General features: G+C 30.3%; 2 protein-coding genes across 8 annotated transcripts; both read right to left on the bottom strand.

The window, feature by feature from the left end:
* Nucleotides 1-4,137: 4,137 nt before the first annotated feature.
* Nucleotides 4,138-11,252, bottom strand: LOC113862724 (calcineurin B-like protein 3). Of its 6 annotated transcripts, XM_027495893.1 has the most exons (10): nucleotides 11,178-11,239; nucleotides 10,548-10,591; nucleotides 8,438-8,592; nucleotides 7,690-7,772; nucleotides 7,498-7,557; nucleotides 6,978-7,086; nucleotides 6,752-6,804; nucleotides 6,030-6,110; nucleotides 5,262-5,374; nucleotides 4,138-4,627 (listed from the first exon to the last, which is right to left on the bottom strand). In XM_027495893.1, exons 3-10 carry the CDS (start codon nucleotides 8,559-8,561, stop codon nucleotides 4,570-4,572), a joined length of 681 nt encoding a protein of 226 aa, XP_027351694.1. In that variant the 5' UTR covers nucleotides 8,562-8,592; nucleotides 10,548-10,591; nucleotides 11,178-11,239; the 3' UTR covers nucleotides 4,138-4,569. The 6 variants fall into 6 exon arrangements, with proteins under 6 accessions (XP_027351694.1, XP_027351677.1, XP_027351712.1 ...); XM_027495876.1 differs by lacking the exon at nucleotides 10,548-10,591 and having other exon boundaries at nucleotides 11,178-11,252; XM_027495911.1 differs by lacking the exons at nucleotides 10,548-10,591; nucleotides 11,178-11,239 and adding an exon at nucleotides 10,874-11,112.
* A 3,889-nt stretch (nucleotides 11,253-15,141) lies between these two features.
* LOC113852691 (BTB/POZ domain-containing protein At5g47800-like) lies at nucleotides 15,142-21,248 on the bottom strand. Of its 2 annotated transcripts, none has more exons than XM_027483034.1 (7): nucleotides 21,107-21,248; nucleotides 18,252-18,342; nucleotides 17,737-17,889; nucleotides 17,500-17,569; nucleotides 17,011-17,409; nucleotides 16,182-16,922; nucleotides 15,142-15,863 (listed from the first exon to the last, which is right to left on the bottom strand). In XM_027483034.1, the coding sequence occupies exons 3-7, from the start codon at nucleotides 17,793-17,795 to the stop codon at nucleotides 15,315-15,317; spliced, it is 1,818 nt and encodes a 605-aa protein (XP_027338835.1). In that variant the 5' UTR covers nucleotides 17,796-17,889; nucleotides 18,252-18,342; nucleotides 21,107-21,248; the 3' UTR covers nucleotides 15,142-15,314. The 2 variants fall into 2 exon arrangements, with proteins under 2 accessions (XP_027338835.1, XP_027338836.1); XM_027483035.1 differs by having other exon boundaries at nucleotides 18,275-18,342.
* Nucleotides 21,249-24,723: the final 3,475 nt, after the last annotated feature.

Raw genomic sequence — 24,723 nt, 5'->3', positions numbered from 1 at the left:
TTTTATGTGCCCTTCTTCACCGCAGTGGTAACACTTGAATTTTCTTCTGGGCTGAGACTGTGACTTATCTCTAGATTTGTTACTTCGTCCTCTGCTCTTACTTCTCCCCCTGTTCTCTGTGACAAGGGCATGAGAACTGCTTGCCCCAGAGTCTTTTCTCCTTGTTTCTTCATTAAACATGCTGTCTTTGACTTGAGACAAAGTCAGTTTTCCTTCAGGAGCAGAGTTGCTTAATGACACCACCAGAGTCTTCCAGCTGTCTGGTAAAGAACTCAAAAGTAACAGCGCCTGCAATTCTTCATCAAGTTTTATCTCCATGGTAACTAGCTGGTTTACCATGTGTTGGAAATCATTCAAGTGTTCTGCAACTGATCTTCCATCTTGATATTTTAAATTCACCAGCTTCCGAATAACAAAAGCTTTGTTTTGTGCAGTCTTCCTCTGATACATTTGTTCAATTTTGTTCCACAGAGTCTGGGCATTCGTCTCTGTGGCAACATGGTGGAATATGCTGATATCCACCCACTGCCTAATTAAACTGACGGCCTTCCGGTGTATCTTTTTCCAATCCTCATCCTTCACGTCTTCTGGCTTTTGATCTCCCTTTTCCACAGGATCATACAGGTCCTTGTAGAAAAGTATGTTCTCCATTTTCGGCTTCCAAATAGAGTAGTTTGTTGCTGTTAGCTTCACCATGGTACCTACGTTCTCTTCCATTTAATTTACACTCGGTGATACAGAGCCCAACTTAAGCTCTGATACCACTTGTTGAGCTCAAATGCGGAATAACTTGGACGTGTAAATTAAAATTCTGACGTAAACTGGCGAGCAATAATTCAGACCTAATAAATAGATCTAGCAGCGCAGCGGTGTAACTTGTAAAGTGTGCACTGCAATACTTCCCAGGAAAGAGAGGTGGATCACAACGAATCACTTAAATACCAGGTCTTTCCTTAGCCAGAATCTTTCCAGTTACAACACTAATACAAATACACACTTCTCCAGCAATCCAACAATCAGCCACGGAAGGATAACAAAAATAATTCTTTTCTGATGTGGAAGATCAGACTAAACTGCAACCACAGAGCATACTAAGAATTATTTTTAACTGAATAAAATAAGCAGATAAAGAACACCACTATTTAACATGGAAAAACCTCCAATGTGGAGGAAAAACCACGGGACAAACTCCGAAAAATATTCCACTATATCTCAGGATATTTACAATATTTTTTCAACACTCTATCACACAAGAGGTGTAAAATATAGTGTACACAGTGAGACTCACTCCTATTCAAATATTACAAATTTTGTAATACCAAGAAGAAATAGAGATGATACCCACCCAGTGTATTTTTCTCACACTCTTAGGATTTACTCAACACTCTATTTTTTTTTCTCTCACAAACACTCACAATGCTTGATGAAATCTTGTGTGTGTTGCTGCTTGTGCTTCCTTCAATTTCATTTCACGGCTATTTATAGCCAAATAAAGTTACTATTCATTTAATAAAATATTATTAATTGTTTATGAAGTCAAAAAAGGGGGCACCGAAATTGAAAATGTGCTGGACCTCACACTTAATGAGTGGAGTATCGAACCAAATAAGTTAAAATTTTGGTTTTAAATGATTAAAAATAGTCAAATACAAGTTTAATTTTTAGAATTCGACTATTTATATTTAGTCCATTAAAAAAATTGCACTAGCCCAACCCATGTAACTTCTATTAACCCTAATTTGCATTCCATTGAAAGTGTATTCTAACCTCTTATTCTTGTGTTGTGCCACTAAGTTGTTGCTCTTGTCATTGCAATTTGCTTTTTGTTTCTTGTTTTTGTCTTTTCCTTCATTTTATCATTTCTTTGGCTCTGTCCATGCACTTTTGTGTTGTGCCACTGCTATTACCATTTGCAATTTGCTCTTTATTTCTAATTCTTTCATTCATCTTATCATTTCTTTCTCACTATTTTTTCAGCACTCTTTGACATTTCAACTGCAATCATAAGAACTCAAACAAAAAATCTAAAGACTGCACACTTTAGCCAACAATCAAATAAACTCATCCGCTTAGCCTTTGAACTGCCTACCCACTACAGAGTACGGTCAAAGATGAGTTTTCTATCATTATGACCAATTTACTGCAGTTCAAACTTCCTTAGTCCAAATCTATCTAAACTCGCTTGATATCACCATTAAGTTATAGTTTTAGTTTATTAAGATATGTATTCTAAAAAATAAGAATGTGTAATCTTAATATTTAAAATTTTTTAAATATTTAAAAATATTTATTATATTTTATGTTTATGATATAATAAATAATTTATTTTTTAATAAAAAATAAAATTTTTAATTGTTTAAACTCAAACCTTTAAAGTCAATTATAAGCAATTCAAAATTATTGAATTTTATAAAGAAAAAGTATATTGTATCAAAAGTAAAAAAAAAAACTTTATTTTTAATATTTCAATCTAAACTTTAATAATTATATATGTATATATATATATATATATACGATGTATTTAATAAAAAGAAGTAGAGGTGATGTATATATCTAAATGTTATAATCATAAATTAATGGTGATAATTATAAAATTTTAAAAATTATATAATTATAAAAAAATTATGTAATTTTTAAAAAAAGTAGATTTAAATATATGATTGATGACTATAAATATAGAACATTTTATAATAAGTCTTTATAAATTTTTTTATTAGAATTTAGTTCTAAAATATTAAAAAGTTAAGATTTAATTTCTGCTATTAATTTTATTTTGTTAAGTACTGAACTAATTGATAAAGAGTCAACTTAACACTTCCACATTATATGTCATGTGATTTAATTTTTTAATATTTATTATTATTTAAATTTAATATTTATAAATAAATTTTAAATATTTTCAAATAAATTTTTTTCCTCTTCCCATTTCCCATTTCCCTTTACCCTACACCCTCAATCCCAACGCTAACACTTTGTCCAAGACCAAGTTTTGTATGATTTGATGTAGATTTGCCACTGTCCAGGTTATTGTTGGACTTAATTTGTAGGAAATGGTTTATGAAGAAGCTTCTACGGTGCTGATGATCACTAGGAATGAAGTATTGTTTATGAAACAACATGGTTGCTCTCGAAGCATATATGTTATTATGTGGGAATGAGTGGTGACTAAACTATAAATATTTAAAATATGTTTAAAAAATTATTTATAAATATTAATTTTAAAAAATAAAACATTAAAAAATTAAATAATATAACATATCTCATGAAAGTGTTAAACTAATACTTAATAAAAAAAATTAACAGTATAATTTACATATATATATATATATATATATATATATATATCTTTTGTTAATCAAATATTTAATTTTTTTAATCTTTTGAATAAAAATATTTCTAAAAATGTCGACCACCTAAAGAGAGAAGAGAGAATAAAGATTTAGAAATATTTTTTTAAAATTAAATATATATTAAAAAAAAAAAATTTTGCATACTTTTAAAAATATAAAACACTTCATCGTACACTTTTAAAAGTTAAAATCTAAATTACATATTACATATAACTATATATGAAATATAGTAAATTTTTTCCTAAATAATTTAAAAACTCAATTACATGCCTAAAATAGTTAGGATTGAATAATCAACATAACTCATACTTGTGGTATATGGATGAATATTAAATTAGTTTTTGAAAAACAAATGTTTTGGACACTTCGATGTTTTGATTTTTGAAAATGATAAAAAGAAGATACTTAAATTCTTATATTTAATGGATAGAAGAACTGAAATAAGAAGAATAAAAATACAATAAAGCCAATTGATTAATTATTAACAACCAATTTCTCCAAACATCTATTATAACTTTCAAGTTGAAATAAAAATATAAAACTAGACAAATGCTATTCTACAGAGATAAGTCCAAGACAAATGCTATGCTACACAGATGAAGTCCAAATCTCAAGCCTTTAGAATCGCAAAGGCTTATGAAAAAGCACTTTTACATTTTTTTTTTTCTTGTCAAAAGTATATTCACAAAATAACATTGTTTTTTCTTGGCATAATTTATTTAAAAAGCTATTTTTCAGATTATTTCAATAAATTTTGTGATTAAATTTATAACATAAACCATCATTTAAAAAAATAACTCATTAAATAAAAACTTAATTAAATGATATATCCAAACACATCCTGTATTTTAAGCAGACTTCTTAGTTCCGCACGTAAGATGTGATGTGTTTCCAGCTAACTGGAGCCATTTACAAGGCATAATAACGGCAGATATATTTCTATACAAAACTCCCTGACGCTTTCTGAAACACCAATATAATCTATCATGTTTCCCCTTCATTCCTGATGAAGCAAATAAATAATTAAATCCATTTATTCAATATACAATGCTTATCTACCCAAAAAAGAAAGGTAAAGTTCTATTCAATGAAAGTATAAAAAGTCCTAATCCATCTTAACCGAATGCTTCACACAGAACTCAGACCACACTCGAGGGAAACAAAAAGAGCCTTCTTCTCAGTCAAGACCAATGAAACTGACATAGATGATGTGGCTGCCTCAAGCATCATCCACTTGTGAGTGAAACACAAAACTGGGAAATGTAGTTGTGATATCCCTGCCAATAAAAAAATATGAGAGATGTTAGGCGCTAGAGCTTGATAACAATATTCAAGCCAATGGTCAACCAAACACTATAATTGAGATACAGAATATAGATATATTGAAGATGCCACCCTGAACAAAATCAAAGTCCAAGCAGGCTTGTTTTCATTTCTACATTATATTTTCTAGTGACATGATACATTACCTGGGAATTCTTTTTCACTTTTATTTTACCCTTGAGTTCATTATTCATTTTTATTTCTGTACAAATCACAGATTAAGTTGCTATACTCTTAACAAATAGAAAGAGGCACATATATACGTCCAATCAAATAAGAGAATAAGTGCTGGTGATAAGAGTAGAGACAAAAGGAAAAATGATACATTAGTTGGGGGAATAATTCTTTTATAAACCTATGAATTTATTTAAGAAATTTTAGGTATAACAATTTGAAAATAGAAAAAGTGAAGACGGAAAGCTAATGCCCTGTTCATATTATTAAGCCATAATAGTTATAATAATATCATCACTTATTTTAACAAATAAATGCATGCACATAAAACATATAAACAACTGGCAAGCATTCCACTCCAGGCAATAGAATTACAAAATTGAAATGAAGTTATAGTAACAAGAAGAAACTCACTTAAGATACTGAAGAGTCATATTTTTCAGAAGGGATGGATGCTGCAAGACAAGATTTTGCCATTCTTCCTTGTCAATCTTACCATCATGTTTGGTATCAGCTTCCTCAAATGTCTGAATAACTTAAATGCTGTTAGTGACAGCTCTATAGAGAAGATCATGACAACACAAGAATAACTTGATATGCCATAATCATCAAGTTAACATCCATAATTTATAAGGTTCACAAGAACAAGAGTGAAGGTTTATTTTAGTTAGAAGAGAAATTTAGTAGAAACTTGGGTCCATATATGAGGAAAACAACATATAGAGAACACTTAATTGTCCCGTTGATCAATATTAGTACAAGATATAAAAGCCACTAGAATTGCGCTAATGGTGAGGGCTTGGGTAACAAGAGATCATAGGTTCAAACCTCATTGCCACCATTCTGCCAAAAAAGAGAGAAGTATGACATAGAGGCAGACATCTACCATGAAAGTAACATACACTTAAATTAGGGAAAGGACAACTCTATGCCAGTCCTAAAACCTATCCTGCTTATTTTCAAAGTATGCATGCATTATATATAACTTGCATGATTGATAGAACTTCCTTTACTTCTATAGACCATCAAGAAGAGCAATAAAAGATAATAAATTTCATAACCTGACAAAAAGAGAAGCAAAAAATACATGAATGAAAAAGAAACTTATCAATGCCTCAATATACCTAGACTTAAAAACATAAAATTTGATAATTGAGTGAAGTTATCAGATAAATGGAACACCTTGTCAATGATGCTTTCAACCACATCATCTGAAAGATTCATGCCAGATTCAGCTAGAGTGGCCACCACCATCTGTTTTAACTATACAAAAAGAAAAAACATTGATCATCAGTGCATATCAGACACATGCTTATACCAAAAGCATGTTGGAGTAAACAAACTACATGAAACAATTACAAAATTAGCACTATGCTATGATTCTAAAACAAAGATTTTAATTTTATTTGGAATTACACGCAAGCACAGATCGAAGTTTTATCTTACCCTAAAAAAGAGACTAAGTATTAGAAAAGCAAAAGTCAAGAAGAAAAGCAGTATGTAGGTCCTGAAATATCATAAAATTGGTTTCTTTTTTTCTTTTCTTTTTATGAATATAAAATTGGTTATTTTGTTACTGGGAAAATCATTCAATTGTGACCACATTCAACCCATCTTTTTGAGTGCAGGACTTCAGACATAGGTAGTCCAATTTACCTATGAAAACACTAATACACTAATGACCTACTCTCGGTTTTGAATTCAAGGCCTTGGACCACAAAAGAATAGAAAATACATATAGCAGTGGGATTCAGAAAAAAATAAATTTGTATGAGGTTAACAACAAATAATTATTTCATAAACTGATCAATAGGAAACCTAAACACTAATGAATAGTAGTGCTACATAATAATGAGTGGTCAAAACCAATTTATTCAACATCATATAAAAATAAATTAAATTACCTCCTGTCTCTCAATGAATCCTTGGTGTTTGAGATCATACAATTGGAATGAAACTGCAAGAAGGGAAAATTAGGAATCCCCAACAAGCAACAAAAATTACTATCAATAATAATAAATGCAACAAGGGCTACAGCAAACAACGATTAATATCCTTTCCTTTCTAATCCTTCATAAATTTGTTGGCTAGAAGATATCTAAAATCTTAATACATATTCGTAACTCTTACATTCAATCTTATCATCAATTGATGCATTGGGATGAAAGACAGAGAGAGCAAGTGCAAACTCTTTGAAATCAAGTATTCCTTGATGTTTTGTGTCAAACAGATCAAACACCTACAGAATATAAACAATATAAATCATGAATAGGGCAAATAAATTCTAAAATGGTTCATAACAAATGCATATAGTGTCTAACTAACTTTAAAGTCAGTGGACCGTTGAGATCACTTAATAACTAATCCATCCAGCTAATAAACCAGAAAATAAAAAGATGGCATATAAGGCCACATAAAATAGGCTATAAAGTAACAGTGAAATAGGTCAAATAAGCCACAGGTAAAAGAAGGCGGTTATAAAAAAAAAAAATCAGCTTTACTCCTGCTTTCGAAAGTTTTAACCAGAAATATATTAAAACAGTTGAATTTTCATACAAATTCATCAAACTAGTTGTGTCGTGTAACTTTTTCCCCTAGGGTGGAAAGGATAAAAGAAACAAAACCACAAGAAGTTAAAGCTTTTACATACCCTATCAGCAAATAAGCTCTCTTTCTTGCTTGTCTTGAATAAGGCCAACTGAAAGTCTTCCTGCCATGTAAAATAACACACTTATGTCAATAGGGATAGGTTAGAAATAATGTCATTGTTCAGAATGGTTGAAAATAAAAATGTTGTGAAAAAAACTGATGGATGCACTGAGCATAAGATGGAATTACTAACCTTAGTGATTAGTCCATCATCAGTCACTGCACTGCTGATCTTCTTGAACAGTTCATACAGTGCTTCAATCTCACTAACACTAACTGCATAGAAATCAAAATAAGTTATGTTCAAGTCTTCATAAGAACCTCAGTAACCGAAAAATGGTAAGATTATGCAGATTCATTCCTCCCTAACAGTTTCCAGAGTCTTCAAAGGCCTTCAAAAGGTTTCCTATAACTATTTTTATAACTACTTCTAGTCAGTTTTAATTATAAATGGTAGAATCTTACAGCATCCTAGAAACTTTTACCTTTACTTTGTTATCTGGTTTGATCCTCAATAATGTAAGGCCAACATTTAGTGTTAATGACCAAAAATGAATAATTATTACATGTTTGGTTCAGCTTATTTTTTTAAAAAAACATCACTAATTTTTGTCAGCTTCTTAAGAGAGATCATACCAAATAAGCAATTATTTTTCCGAAATTAATCTTCAACCAAACATGCACTTATCTATTCTGCCAATGTATTCTAATATATCGTGAAACCAAAAAAGCAAATGGGCAACGAGATTCATGGACAAAAGGTGCTACAAGAGAAGAAATAGATGCATAATTGGAGCAAATCCAAGTATCCAATCCAAGCTAATTTGGAACTGCTATCAACAAAATTGAAATAAGAATGCATGACTTGTCTGTTTCAAGTTTCAACCCATATAAGTTCCTAATATCATAAAATGGAAAGATATCAGGCAATAATAACATACACACTGTTTCTCTTGCGAGTGCTTCTGGATTTTGCAAACCTCTAGGCTGCTTGGACAAATCAGCATCACAACAATTTATCACAGCAGCACACAACTGCTTTAATCCGTCTAAGCACTGCACCATGTTCTCTTCCAGACGTCAAAACACTCCATACCTGAAATAGCCACCCCAAAAAATGTAACACAAATCAAATGTGCAAGGGTAAACAAAGCAAAACTCCAGTACTTTAAAGAAAACAAATTAAATTTCTTGAATAAAATAAACCTAGCATGGCAAAAGTTCACAGAAGTTTGGGAATAAAAACTTATGATGAACTTTTCATACTATCATTCCACAGTTTCTCAATCCAGGCTGTCTTTCCATATGCTCAAAGACATGTGGTGAAACATAGACAGAAAAGAGAGAAGCGGTGGGTAAGAGACTGGGAGAGAATTCCAATTGTTTCATTGAAATGACGCAATAAATGTAAAACAATGAACTACGAAGTTGAAGATAAATCTGCTGGTAGATATAACATTCATAAGAGATTTATCAACATACACAGAAAAATGAGGGATGCCAATCAAAGTATAAAGTAGACATGCTTTGAATGGCATTGAATTTATAAGGTAACATCAATAACAATTTTCATAATACTTAGAATTTATATAAATTCCAAACTGTGATCACATTCACTGCCATGAACTTGATATCCCCATCCCAATATTTAATAATTTAGGCGAATACTGGTATTAAATGAAAAAGGAACAATACAAAATTTAAATTTCTAGCATTTTAGCAACTTTATCTTATTTTATATACAATTTCAGGAATGAAGATGGATTTCCTTCTAAAATACTAGGTTACATAAATCATATAATTGATCCAAAAATTAATTTACACATATATCATTGAAAGACAACCATGGTATGCTCCTCAATGCAGGTAAGACAGAAGCAGAAAAGGAAAGAGCTACAGTACTCCTTGTCGTAATCTCGGTGATAGAAAGTAAGATAAACAAATGGGAGAATGCAACACTTTTTCATTAACAGAACTGAATTCAACAAATTACATAGCAGCAACCTATTCAAATAGGATGTGGACAAAATAACTGACCCACTACTTGACACATACAAAACTAACTCCACAATCATAGTAACTGACACCATTAAATATACCAACTAAGCAAGCATAGTAAATACAAGTAAGCAGCCACTAATAATGACTCAAATAATGCTAATTTCACGTGATTTAACACTCCTGATCCAGGGTTTACAGTTATATCTTAAGAAATACCTGGCCCCAAATCACCATGTATGTTCATGTGTACACCATCAATAGGGATGCAGACAAAAAAAATTCAGCAAACAAATTTCAATGATATGTCTAGATAACATTGAAGATAAGCCAAGCCTAAACAAATGCTATACAATACTAAATTTGACAAATCATTTAGCATGCAATATCTCACAAGCAATAGACAAAATTGAATGCTGCACTTAAGCAGACTAAAACGAAAGAAATGTTAATCAAAGATCCAAAACCAACATACATAGTTTCTGGTATCAAAACTTCATCACCCATTCCCTTTGAAATGTCACTTTGTTGCCATCACCATTTAGACTCACAACAAGAAGCATAGGAAAAGATATGGGATATAAGATTGACAACTTCATATAACTCATGTAATTCAAGTGTTTCCTTCAGCTGTCTCTAAGGACAAAACAAGTATATTCCAACACAACAAATGCATTTATAATTGGTATAACTAAACGAAAATGTTTGCTCATAGTACCAGCTAGAACCAATAGAATTGTCAATGGTCTAAATTACATTCCATTTCAGCAACCGCTAAAGGAAGCTAGCCAGCAATTTTCATCATCACATGAATTTAATATGCAATTATGCATACATTCTATAATTCTCCAAGCAACAATAGGAAGAAAATATACTATTCCGTACATTGATCAATTGAAGCATGTGCACATGCGGGCATAATATTCCCACGCAGTAAATAGCTAGAAAAAATTCCAGTTTCATCATCCAGAAAGTTATAACTCAAATTTCAACAATCTACTCGGTATCTTACTTGAGAACTCAACAAGTAAAGAAAACACCTTTATGCTACACCTATATGGACAGGAGATAGTGGGAAAGCAGTGCCACTTCCACCTCTAAAGAGAAATAGTTTTTCATTACTTAAAAATCACACCAAACCCTCCAAAACAGATTTCACCCACCTCTCCTTGAAACAAATATTCTACACATCCACAACCATGGGAACCAGAAACATGATATTGAAGAAAACTCACATGAACTCAATCTCCCAATAAACTAGGTTAAAAATTAAGTTAGAGATAATTACAATGATTGAAAAAAACAATCAACAGTTCCAGAAGCACTGCACAAAATTTCAGCCAGCAGACACAGTTCCACAAGAAAGATATGATTTTTACCTTCACATGCAACAATCAGGGCAAGAAAGACAACAAATTTTTTACACTACAGATGGCCCTGAATTGAAACTCCACTGAGATTTTGAAATGACACTTAAGAGAAGCATAAAAAAGAAAAAAAAAACAGTGCCACGAACGGTGCAGTATCAAACAGATTCGTCTCCTTTGATTACTGATTAAACACTGGATAAAAATACGAATTTAAAAATTCGAATCTCAATATTAATTATAAACAAAAAAAAAAAAAGTGGCAAATAATTGAGACGAAGCACTGTAGAAATAAAAATGGAGGTGTAAGGTTTACCTTTCAGAAAAACCAGAGAAAGGAGAAGGAGAAGTGGACATATTTTTGTCTATTAATTTAGCCTGAAATTGAAAGGGATGAATATTTTTGTTTCTGTATATTTATATTTACATTAGTGAATCTCTTTGAAATAAATTAATTTTTTAAATAAATAATTAAAGATAGATTATATATTTTTAATTTATATATATTTTATCATATTAAATAAAATTAATTCTAAAGATAGAGTTTTAATATGCAAAAATAAATTATAAAAAATTATTGTTAATATTTAATGCAAAAAAAGTCAAATAACATAATAAAAAATGAAACTAACTCTTAAAAAATGTTTTTGTTTAAAGTAATTATTAAATATATTCTCATTTATAAATTAAAATTTATGCATAAAAATAAATTTACATTTTATTAAAAAATATTTATTTATGGAAGAAAATGGGTTTTTTTTTTTATAATGTCCTTCATAGGCAAGTATTTGACTGCAAAGTTAATGATCATTGAGCATTAAAGAAAATATAGATATGAATTCATTGACAAAAATAGGAGAATTATGATTATGGAAAAAAAAATACGCGGATTATTAAAAAGAGGGAAATTTAATATATATATATATATATATATATATATATATATATATTTATAATATAAAGTATTTAAAATTTTAATGTTAGATATCATTTTTGGTGAGAAGGGAAAAGAAAAAGAAGCCAAAATTGGAAAGCAGAAACTCCATTGGCATGGCTGACATAGTTGTGTCATCGTCATTAACACGTGGCAATTAACTGGTGGTTTCAGTTTTTAACAGGTGGCTGAACCAAAAAAAAATTATATATATTTTTTTAAAAAAGGAATTTGTATCTGCTAATAGTGATCATTATTGTTATTTGTTGGTAAAGATGATAATTATCATCCCAAAATATATATATATATATATATATATATATATATATATATTCTTGATATATATTTTTATATTCTGTTTTAAATATATGTTATTATTAAAATAATTTTATGTTTTTAGTAAAAAATTAAAAGTATTTAAAATATTTAAGTATATATTGCTATTTTGCCTTGTGTAACTAATCATTTTATTTCTTATTCACATTTTCTTAATTACTCAAAGAGATTTTTCCTCATTCATATTTTCCTAATTTTTTTAACTGTAAATATTAATTATACCAAGAAATTCAATATTAGATTGGAATGTAAAAATATGTAACGTCTTGAAACTTGAAAGTTTTTAATTTTTTTAATATTTTATAATTTAATCAATTAGAGATGTTGACTAATATAATTTACTAAAAATCAATAAAATATTCATTTAATACAAATAATGTTAATATTCCTGGCACATTACCTTATATGCTCTTCATTATTTTAAATAATAAACATTAAAAAAACTAGTATTAAAAAACAATTAAAATAAATATTTTTTTAATTTTCTTATTTTATTATCTTCATAATTTATTCTTTACCTCATATAAGACATTAAGTAATATTAGGGATGTATATCGTTGAACTGGTTAGAATGATTTTTTTTTTTTATTTCTACTTATCTCAATTTTGATAGTCTTTTTTAAACCTAACTTTAATTCGATTAAAATTTAATAATACATGAAATAAGATTAGGTGACTAAATATATTAGTTTTAATATTATTATATAATTAAATTATAAAAATAAACATAAAATTAAAGTGACAATGTATTTTACCGTGTGCTTTTTATTTTGGAAATATTTAGAGAAGTCTGGGTAATCTACGAAAAGCTTGTAAATGAAAAGTCAATACAAATTATCATCATTCTTTAAGATTGCACACTATTTTCAAATTTTCACCTAATGACAATAATTAAGTTTGATTTTCCATTTTTGTCTAAGATTATATATATATATGAAAAATTACAAATAAAATATTAACAAATAAATGTTGACTATTTTTTTGTGAATGATAAATAACAACAATAAATTCCATTAAAATTAATAATTATGAAAATAATTTTCCCCAAAATGCTAAGAGGCCATGTTGATAATTTTGAAGAATTTGCAGATATCACCTTACACGACATTTCTCAAGTGAAGAGGTGACACAAGAATTTATGAAAATTTTGGTAATAAACTTTCAATCTATATAATTAAAATAATAAATGAGTCTTTAAGTAAGATTGACATTTCGAAGTTTTGTACTAATATTTAGTTTCATTGAGAATTTGTTTTGACAATTTGAATTAGGAACTTCAAAAAATTGTGAATAACTCCTTCAATAGATTTGATGTGCTTACCCTAAACATCAACAATAAGAACGACAACACTAACATATAACACCCAAGTTATTAAGAGAGTTAAGAATGGTCCTGAATTTACAGTATCATTTGTTAATGCTTGTAACTGTTTGCACTAAATTTATTCAATTGAATCTATTTTAAAAAATACACAAATTAATGATTAAATTCTTACAATTTATAAAATATCAATTATTATTAAATGATGTAAGTGTGATGTGAATGAAATTTGACTCTCTCTCTCTATATAATTTGTAAAAAAACATTAAAAATAAAATTAATATATTATTATTTTAATTTATTTTAATATGTAGTATATTTTTAAAATATAAATAAATATCGACTTTTGAATAATATGTTTACAATTATCTAAATTATGTAAATTTTAATATAGTAATTATGAAAACAATATAAGAAAATTTAACAATTAAATTAATTAATCTTATATTTTATAAAAAATTTAAACTATATAAATGTCTAAATTTAACATCTAATATAAATATATCTTCACTCATATATATATATATATATATATATATATATATATATATATATATATATATAACTATTAAAATAATTGATGACCTATAATAGAACAAATTTCAACTTTAAAATTATCAAATAAACTAGACTTATGCAATTTTCTGTCTTACTTTCATCGATACAATGATTTAGACGGGCTCTTAACTAATGTTATGCAATATCTTTATGATTTTTTTTTTCGCTCAATTTATCATCATTTGTTTCAACTTACGTGGATAATAATACACATATTAATATATTATTTTTTTACATATTATTTAATGTTGAATAAATTTTCTGTGAGTCTTATTAATAAAATTGAGACCCGCATGATTTAGTAGAATTTATATGAATTTTAACAAATAAAAAAATATTAGAAATTTACGTAGATATTTCTCTGGCATTATATGTTAGTTAAGAAGAAAATGAATTGAAAGAATAAAAAGAAAATGAGTTTTTCATAGCTACTATAAAAATTGAGTCACTTTTGTTGTTTTTATTCAACGTTTTAAACATTAAAAAATGCATATATAATATGGATAGAGCGAAAAAATCAATTTTTCTATTTTTAAATTCTTAGATCAAATATAAAACTGTTTTGAATTATAATATTAAAAATAGAAAAAGAAGATTACATTATTTGTAAACAAAAAGAAATAGAGAAAGGTTAAAAATAAACTTTTTTATTATTGTATGAAATTCACGTGAGATTAATTATGTGAACCCCATTCTATATTTAACAAGACATACATAAAATTCACCTAATTATAAAAATAAAAGTAAATTAAAAATAATATGTCAAACAATGTATGATTACATTGTTGGGTCTTGACAGTAGTTGAATCTATTAAAAGGTGACAAGATTTTAATTTTATAAAATTTCTATCATTGTTAATGACTAATAAATTCAAATTCCGATTTTATTGGAAATTTTTAAAAGGAGACCAATACCAAAAAGTGTGTGTGTATATATATATGCATGACCTTTGAAGTTGAAAGGGCTAAACCTAAACTTGTTCATCTTCCTCTGCCACAAACCTAAACTTGTTCATCTTCCTCTGCCACAAACACAGTAATGAGTTTTATTCCTGTTTATATAAGGCAATTGAAATGTGATGAAAATACTATCAGTCTGAGAGAAGCCAACTGCATTTGTTGCATTGACCTCTTTGATAAATATACAACTCTTTAACACAGAAACAGAAAGTATAAAGGATAATACTTTGCTTACATTTATGACACAGGTAAAGAAATAATAAGAATAGAGGCTACTAGGTGCATATATAGGGGAATGAAAATTGCTCTTAAATTTTCGAAGATTATAATTACTATTATGATCTCTATCTTCCCTTTTCACGGCCATGTTCTGATTTATTGCTTCTTGCCCTTTGTATGATTTTCATAGAATCCAAGTCCAACTTGTTGCTAGACATTCTTTCAACTTTTCCTCCACTTAACTTTTCTGACTTTATCTCCTCAGTGTCTCCTCTTATAGCCATCTTTTTTTCCAAGTCCAATGCCAACTTACCCTCTGATGATCTTTTAGTTTTGTGTTGATTCTTTCCTCTACTTTCAGCATGAGAGGCTATTCTTGTGACTTCTCCTCTCTTGAATTCTTCTTTGTTTAGGCCTAAAGATTGCTTATCATAGCTATCTCTAGTATTTGGTCTCTTTTTTGCTCCTAGAAGTAGCTCATGTGATTTTTGCAGCTTAGAACTTGTGGTTTCCTTAGATTCTTTCTCTTGTTCAAAGTAGAGGAGTTGCACCACTGTTCTTAGTGGCAGAAACTCATTTTTGACTGCATGTGCTCTCACTTCTGGAGTCAGTCTTTGGCACTCCAGAATCCCACACAAGCGCTTCTTCTCAGCCTTGCTCATATCAGGATGCACCTGCGTTGTGTATGTATGCATTGAATATAAGTCATGCCATGAATGCACCATAATAGTAATAAAAAAGTTAAAGCTCACCACTAAATGCTTATAATGAAGCAGTTTGAATGTTGAATGCTAACTCAGTAATGTTTTTAGTGTTTTGAAGTGAATAATGTAAGTGTATACAGTTAGTGTCTCAATGTACTCAAAAAGTGCTGAAATGTCTTGAATTTCACTCGTGAGTATTTGTCACGTGTCTATAGAAGAGACTATGAAAATTCAACATAAGTGTAGAGATTCTGTACAAGATATTGCATGAATGGCATGATTAGTCACCTTTAAATAGATGTTAATTGCCTGGTACAGATCATCATGCTCTAATCGACCAATAGCTGGAACAGTTTCAGCCAGAGAGACAAATTTTGACACTGACATGTTATCGTCCCTTGCAACCACTTGAAGATAGGTGTCAATGAGCTTACCAACATTTCTGATTGATTTTAATAAGTGCCTGTTATCCACAGCACCAGGGGAGATTCTTTTCCAAAACTTCACGAAACTTTCCAACACGGCTAGAACTAACTCTATGTCATAAAAGTTTTGGTCCAAAGAGGATGTTGAGGGATAAAGCAGGTCACTCACTCTTGCCTCTTCAAACTGTATGCTGGCTCGCTTTATTAGTTCTGTTTTTGTCACTGGAGAGACCCCAAGATGGCTTGAAATGCTGAGTAGTCTTAACAAAAAACCAGCCGAAACTGACCCTCTATCTGCAGGAATCATGCTTACAATTGTCTCCAGAATTTTTCGATTTTTAGCTTTAGATTCTTCTTTTTGTGATGCTGAACTGCATGAACTTTTATGCTTTGTGATACCAGGTAGCCACTTACAGGCATAGACATGCAAGGCTTCACCAATAAGCTGCGGTGGGAGCATATGTGTTGATCTAATAGCCATTATTATACACCTGAAAAGATCTATGTTTAGATCGGACACATCCTCGGTCCACCAATCCTTTGGTACAGAATGATGCTGTTTTCTGGTATAACCAGGCCTGGTGTAGGTGTAGGACCATTTAACCTGCACATAATCATCAATTTTAAGCAAAAAATGTCTCAAGTATCATTCTTAGAAATGTGAAAAATTTTGATGATCTTGAGCTCTTAACCTGTGGTGGGGGTGTAAGAATTTTTTCAATAATTGAATCAATGCATTTTCTTGTTATGCCAAGATTCTCAGACCACTCTGGTAACTTGTCAGTGGCCTGCAGTGTTGCAATGGAGTCCTTCCATCCTTCAAGAATACATGAACTGAAGAATGCCTCAAGTTTGCCAACAAAATTTCCCTTCTCAATGGAATCATTCATTTGGAGGAGCTTAGCAGCACAGAGTGGAGGCATGAGGTTATGGGCACTAATGTTGATTGAAACTCCATAGCAGAACTTAGCACAAAGTTCAAAAGCACCTGCCCCTCCAGGCATATCATGAAGCTCAAGAGGAACACTCTCAGAATCACTAGAATCAGAACAAAGTCTTTGTAGAAGGCCACATTTTGGAAGAAGTGAAGACTGCAGGAAACAAAAGTGGAATTATAGATGAACCAAGATTAAATTGTTATTTTCTTTTTGCATATGCCACACTCAATCTAATTCTAATACCTTGTGTAGCAGATATGTGGTATCATTGATTTTTATCACAAGGTCAGGAGGTATATTTGAAACCAGACTCCTGCATTTATGATTATGATGATACATGTTAATTTGTGAGTAAATAAATAAATAAATATATATATATATATATATATAGAGAGAGAGAGAGAGAGGGGAGGGGGGGGGGGGGGGGAATAGGTTGTATTCCACTACTCTTAGACTTAACATTGATATAATTATAAATACCTGGTAGCTTGTTCGCTGTAGAAAGTATCAGGCCTTGTTCCAAGTTTCATGAACTTCATATCTGTTTATTGTGATCTATTCCCTATGGTCAAGAAAAACCTCTACTTGAAAGTTGAAAGCCTGCGCAAATTCTGAAGACTGCAACTAATGATACTACAGATTCAATAAGGTAAAGATTATGACACTGTTTAGGTAATTGGAAAGAGAGAGAGAGAGAGAACAGAATGCATTTTATGAAACCCTTTTGCAGGTGTGAATCAAAAGGTTTTCCTTGTAGTTTCAAGATAGTGGTGAACATGATTACATGAATCATATCATGGTACTGTTCATGATTATGCAACACCCCAACCTGACAGCAGCAACTTCTATTTCAAGTAAGAAAACTACGAGGTGAGGGGGAGTTTGAAGAAAGACCAGATCATGAATTCACTTGATATCATGTTATCTTTATTCTAATATGTATAAGAAAAATCCAGAAAATAAAGAACAAAGAAAGATATGTAAGAAAGCGTTACCTCAACTTTCATATAACAAGGACTTTGACAATCTCATTGATTTGCATATATCTCTGCAAGTCCTTCAATTTATAGAAGATGGTGTCCTTATCTATAGATTAAAGAAAACAAATAACAATAAATTCCAGTTTTTGCCTTCATGCACTGAGAAAGAGTATGCAGAACAGTAACTGTTTAGAGAGAAGGTACTTGTGCTAGATGCCATACATTGATGCAAATTTGTCTCTAGCCTCGTACCTTTGGAAGTTACTTCAAACTTCAAGTTTAAGGGGTGAAGCTAATTAAAATTAAAATGGATGTGGAAATACTCTAACTGAGTTACTTCAGGTTTCAGACCCTTATAATACCATATCTGTTACATAAAGCCCTGCACTTGTAGCTGTGTCAACAATGTAGTTTCCATTTGATTTTGATTAAAAGTGAAGTTTCTTCTGTGGCTAACCTTAATAGTTGTAGTTATAGCACGTTGTTTTTTACAAGAAACCACCCTCTATTTATTAGTGCTTTGGCCTTCTTTCATCTGGGCAAATATTCAAAATATCTTAAGGGATATGTACCAAACTCTCTTAACAATGTCTGCATGTGTTTCTTTCTTGGAAATGCATTTTGGATAAAGTAGTAACATGATTTAAACTTGACTATTGCATGCATCAGCATCTTTTCATCTTCGATGCTGATTGGCCCCATAGAAAAATCTTGCAAATCAATTGGAAGCAATAATTTTTTTAGTAAAAATTATGTTAAACTACGATAAAATTTACAAGAAAAAGTATATTTATTATTTTTTTCGACTTTTAATTCTTTAACCATGACATCAATCAGCATTTGTTAAAAAAACTCAAACACTATTCTAAAGTACAATACAGCAAACTGCATATATTTTGAAAATTTTCTACAAATTTCAAACTTTAGTATTTTGTTAATTGGACAACTCTACAAGGTAAATTTTCTAAAATAATGCACACGCACACACACACATAATATATTGGTCTTAGACCTTCATATGCCACATTCAATCTTGACTAATTTTAATTGATACCTATTTCTAACTTTTTTAATGTTACTAGAATTTTTCTGCTGGTATTCTACAAGAAAGTAAATGGTGTGTAATATAAAATATGACAGGGTAATGGACAGTAATACCTTGTACACACTTCTTAACAAAACGTATAAAAAATTCAACGATATTGGTAAATGAGTTATTTATTGTGAGAATCCACAATTAATAAATGGCAGAGAACTAATTACACACACATAATATATACTGAGGTTTTTCTAGTTAATTATTTTCTTAATTTTATGTACCAAATATTCATCCAACAGAAAAAATAATAATTGAAGAAAGAAGCGGCATCATTGAAGACGATGATGCATTATGCTACAAAACATACGAGTTACCTTAACCAATGTCACCTAAGTAGAGAGTAGATATTAGAGGATAATTGTGATGTACTTGGAAGTTGGAAATCCACACTGTGACCTACTATTGCTTTAACAGTAGGTCACAGTGTTGGATCATAAATGTATACAAATGCAAGGCAAATATGTACACACTGGGATCTTTTCAGAAGATATTTTGATTCCATGTATATATGGACGCATGATTATCTAAAAGAAAATAGTATGGAAATCCAAGAGAAAGTAATGCACCAAGCAAACAACTAGTGTGTGACCACTGACCAATAGCTTCCTAAGATAATACAAATATCATTCATGCACTATTTTTATTATGAGGTTACTTTGCTTAGTCACTTTCTATGTGAGTCTCAAAGAACTTTGACATATATATAAACTAATATAGACTTTTATCTATTGAAACTTATAATTGGTCAGCATTGGTCCTTATCCTATGCATGGTCTTCTCAATTATCCTACCCTTTATTAAGTAAATAGGAACCAAGAAAGACGGAAGACGACTTTTTTTTCTTCCATTATTTATCTTTTTCTTCCCAATTGTATTCATATAATTGATGAAAGAGCTCGGCATTAGTTTCATAAAAGCAACTCTTTAGACATGTTTCGCATAATATAGGGGAAATAAAGAAGAATATATACAATGGTTTTGGAGGTTGAGGGATATATGATATTAGTGCTATTGCTATTAGGCCTTTTCCACCGTTCAATTGTTAAAATCTGACATACAGTTTGGTCTGTGCTTTCACAGACAAGAGGTGGTAAAGCAAAAAGCACTGTGTTTGTAGCACACACCCACTGCTATCAACAAGGCAGAAAAAAAAAAGGCCATCATGTTTTTCTTCCAAATAATGTGACATCAAAGTCTTGCAAGCCACCTTTTTATTAGGGGTAAGTCTCACAGATCCCAATTTCCATGATCATAGCCAAAATTCAGAAAGTGTATAGTTAACGTCAGCTAGCTTTGCTCAACAACACAGAATCAATGACATCCCTATTTGATTCTTGGATGGCATTCAACAAGGCACTTCGCCAATTATGTGGCTCTTCTCTTCTTGAATTGATAAAGTTCTCTACCACTTACCCTCCTCTCACCCTTCACAAGAAGGTTTTACCATTTTCTTTTTGTCATTTTTCCCTTGGAATTTTCAAGCTAACAGAACCTACAGTGCGCTGCTTCTTTTTCAAAAAAACAATTTTATATCTGACAAAAGTGCTCTTCATCTTTATAACAGAATGAAAAAGGCTTTTTAGTTTTAACTGGTTGTGAAGTGTTAAGTCAAACAAAATGCTTTAATCAAATTGCTCCCTAGAGTCCCTAGTTATCTCCCTATGTTTTCAGAATCAGGTCTTTCATCAAAGCACTAAACAAATGCATTGGAAATGTGTAAACAATTTTTTTTTTATATAAAAATAAAAGTTAAAGAAAGCAGAAAACGTACCCGTGAACATATCATTGATGTTACTTGAATGATAGGAAGCAGAAAAGTATACTATTCACAAGTGAAAAAGCTGTGGTTTTGAAGAAATTGTACAAATAGAAGAAATTAGATAGAGCAGAAGCATCAGTGTTTGAACTAAAGGCATAAATATGGTGGCCTAAAATCAGAAACAAGCATATATGCATCGACATGTGAAGCAGGAAAGGGAATGCTTTACTAGCTTCATGCAAGTAATCCTCAGGGACAAAGAAATAGAGAGTGATAGGCTTTAGCTTAAAAGCCTCATTCAGAAACAACCAGGGAAGGCTCCAAGTAAAGAAAAAAACGAGTACCACAATGTCTCCTAACCAAGAGTGCTATAGAGTACAACATTGAGAAGAGAGAGAAGAAGTGGTTCGTTTGGAATTAGTCAACATGGTAATGCATCAAAAGCATGTTATGATATGCTCCTTTGAATAGGAAATAGAATGCAACACAAGATGGTGAAAATTGAAAAAGAAGTCTTCAGTCTTCACCTCAACAGCTTCAAAATTGGTGCTGTATGATTAAATCACAAAAAGCATGCAATGCAAGTGGGTTAAGGCATTGGAGTGCTCTACTATACTAATTGAAAAGAAGCTTGTGTGGGGCCAAGTCTCTACCTAGGTGAAGGATCCACTGTGCATTCATCATCATGCTTCCCCCCACTAAACCTTGGGATATTCTTCTTCTATTATTTCTATGAAAAATGATTTTTTATGACCTTGGAAATAATTTTAGTTGTTTTTTTTTATATTTTCAAAGTATATTTTGTGAAGTGTGTGTAAAATAATAATAATAATAAATATTATTATTATTATTTATGATATCAAATATAGTGTTAGTTTTTAATAGTTTAAATGACCATTATGTAACCCTAATATGGTTGGGCCACCTTGTGTGCATGTTGGACACGTGTCAGTCTCTATGCCGTTTACATCAACCCTTTTGACCTCTCTCTGTGTTGGTTGTTTTGAAGGCCAAACACAGACAAAAACTTCTCTATCTTATCCCTCTTACTGTATGATTTTTATTTTTGCTTAATCATTCTTGCGTGAAGAGGTTCTTCTCTATGCTTCTGTTCACTCACTCGTGCGTGGATTGTTTTGTTTAACATCCTCTTAAGGGTCCCAAGATGATTCTATTTCATGTGATATACAAGGACAAGGGACCCCTTACCAATCCCTTCAGCTGAAAGAGGATGTGGTAAGGGGTAACCATTAACAAAGAGGCTTTAGCATAAGCAGCAACAAGGTAGAAAAACATATATAATGGTTTGGTTGTTATGCCGTTTTGGTGTCAAGTGTCAATCTTAAACAGCTAGCTAGCAAAAGAAAATGTGTAAACATTAGCTAAAAGCAATTTCTTTTATTACTTTTTTTGGTCCAAGTCTAACCCAAATGATGTTATGACCAAGGGTTGATGTCGATGGCCATGATGATGAACTTCATGATCTCAATAACATATGATCATGATAATAGTGATCATTATCTTCAATTTCTTTTGAGTTTATAAATAAGATCTTGTTATTATTATTATACAGTGACCAAACCAATTTATGAACCGACCATGTGCCTTTTCATGAAGATTGTCAGTCATTCTTCTGCAAATTTGGTATCAACCTATTTGTTTATTTTGCATGCACCACTTTAATTGATGTGCTTTTCTTTTCTTCTTAACCTTGCTAAAATTATATTTCCCCTTACATCTAACATCATGATGAAAGGTTACAGAAGGAAAATATTTCCAAATAATTTTGATCCAGGGTCATGTTAAGTCACGGGATGAATTGGAGTTCTTGAAAATAAAATAATTTATATTCATATACACATACACACACGATATGTGTATTTTTATTTTATTTTATGATATATTTATTCTGAAGTTTATACCAAATTAATTCAATATTTATTAATTAATATTCAATTTTCTTCCATCAAAATTAGATATAGTTAATGAGGTATTTATAAATTTTAATTTAAATAATCTTTTTAGATTAATTTTAAAATTTTATAAAATAAAAATTTAAAATACGTGTATTTTATTTTTGAATTCATACTCTTTATTATAAAAAATCACTGTTTATCAATTAAATTAATTTATTTGTCATTTTTAAAATTCACTTATATTTATAAATATCCATGCAATTAATATAATACTTGCTGTTTTTATTTTTTAAGAGATAATGAAATAAAAACACCCCAAGTTTAGGATGTACTCTTACTTTAAATAGATCGTTAATACATGCAGCCCCAGCTGTCTTACTCCCACACCTCCCATTTTTTATGTTTGATTTTTTATCCTTCATATTTTAAGATTCTTTTCTTCAAAAAACATTCTTGGAAAGATTTTAATTATAAATTATTTTAAACATAAAAGAAATTAATTTATGCTAACCCCAGTTTGGAATTTGTTGATGATCATATATACATTACCTTTCGACAAAAGGGAAACTTATAACTTTTTGCTACATCAACATTGAATGCTTTTGTCGATATGTGATGTTAAAACAGATGGATGAGAAATTATACTTATAGGGTCAATTTCAATTAAAATAAGCAGTGTGCCATAGCCTTATATGCTCATGCCTTTTCATAAGTTGCCTAATTTTATATATCCATTTGGCTCCGCTTTCATGCATACTTTACCTACATACATGTACGAGGAGTTTAAAAGAACAAAAACAATGGATATAGTTTAAAAGAACCAAAAATAATAACTAATCATATAAGTTGCCTAATTTCCCTCCTATGTGTAAGCAGTGTAGAGGAAGTGACTTTGACCACCACTAGCTACGAACTATAATGTTGTTGCTATTATTATAATTATCAGGTAATTAAAAAAAGTGGTGAGAGATGAGTATAAATACATGATCTATTCATGTATATTATTACATATAAACGAATATCGAGTTTTAAAATGATGAAAGTATATATAGGCGTGTTTCAATTGTAACAATTAAAATATCTCATAATATCAGTTAATTATTGATGATTGTGTCTATTTTTTTAAGTGGGAATTTAAACTTGGCATGAAACATGAATAGGTCTAGACATAATCAATAATGGCAATGACATTATATGTGTAACCCCATTTAATGAATACAGTACTGAGTAATAACTGATGAGAATAGTTTGGAAACCCTACCCCTAACATAAGATGGCCATAGTCAATTGCTACTTCATCACAAGGGGCCTACTACTTCTAACTTCTTCGCAAATTAGAGTTGTTTTGCATCCCATTTGAGCAGACAAGTTAATTTAGAACAGTAGAATGTTTTGAAGGGATACAAAAAAGTTTAATTGAACTATTTGTTTAAAAAAATTCTAAAAGTTAATGCATTCCTTAGCAAGCACTAGTAACCTAAACATCCCACATTTTTGTTCTTCTTTATTTAGCCAACGGATTTCATTCATTAATCCTATTTGAACCCTTGTCAAAGACTCTTATTGTAAATCCTACATTGCATTATTTCTAACTCAAACACTCAAGTTGGAATTTGCATTAAGGAAAATGATGTAGACTAAAAAGTGGATATAACTTAACTATTTGTGATTCTATTGGTAGCAAATGCGTGAAGAATAATAATCGAGGATTAT

Source organism: Abrus precatorius, unplaced genomic scaffold (genome assembly GCF_003935025.1).
Source record: "Abrus precatorius isolate BTA unplaced genomic scaffold, Abrus_2018 Scaffold10, whole genome shotgun sequence".
NCBI lineage: Eukaryota > Viridiplantae > Streptophyta > Magnoliopsida > Fabales > Fabaceae > Abrus > Abrus precatorius.
The sequence above is the reverse complement of the archived record's forward strand: the minus strand, read 5'-3'. Positions and strand labels throughout refer to the sequence as shown.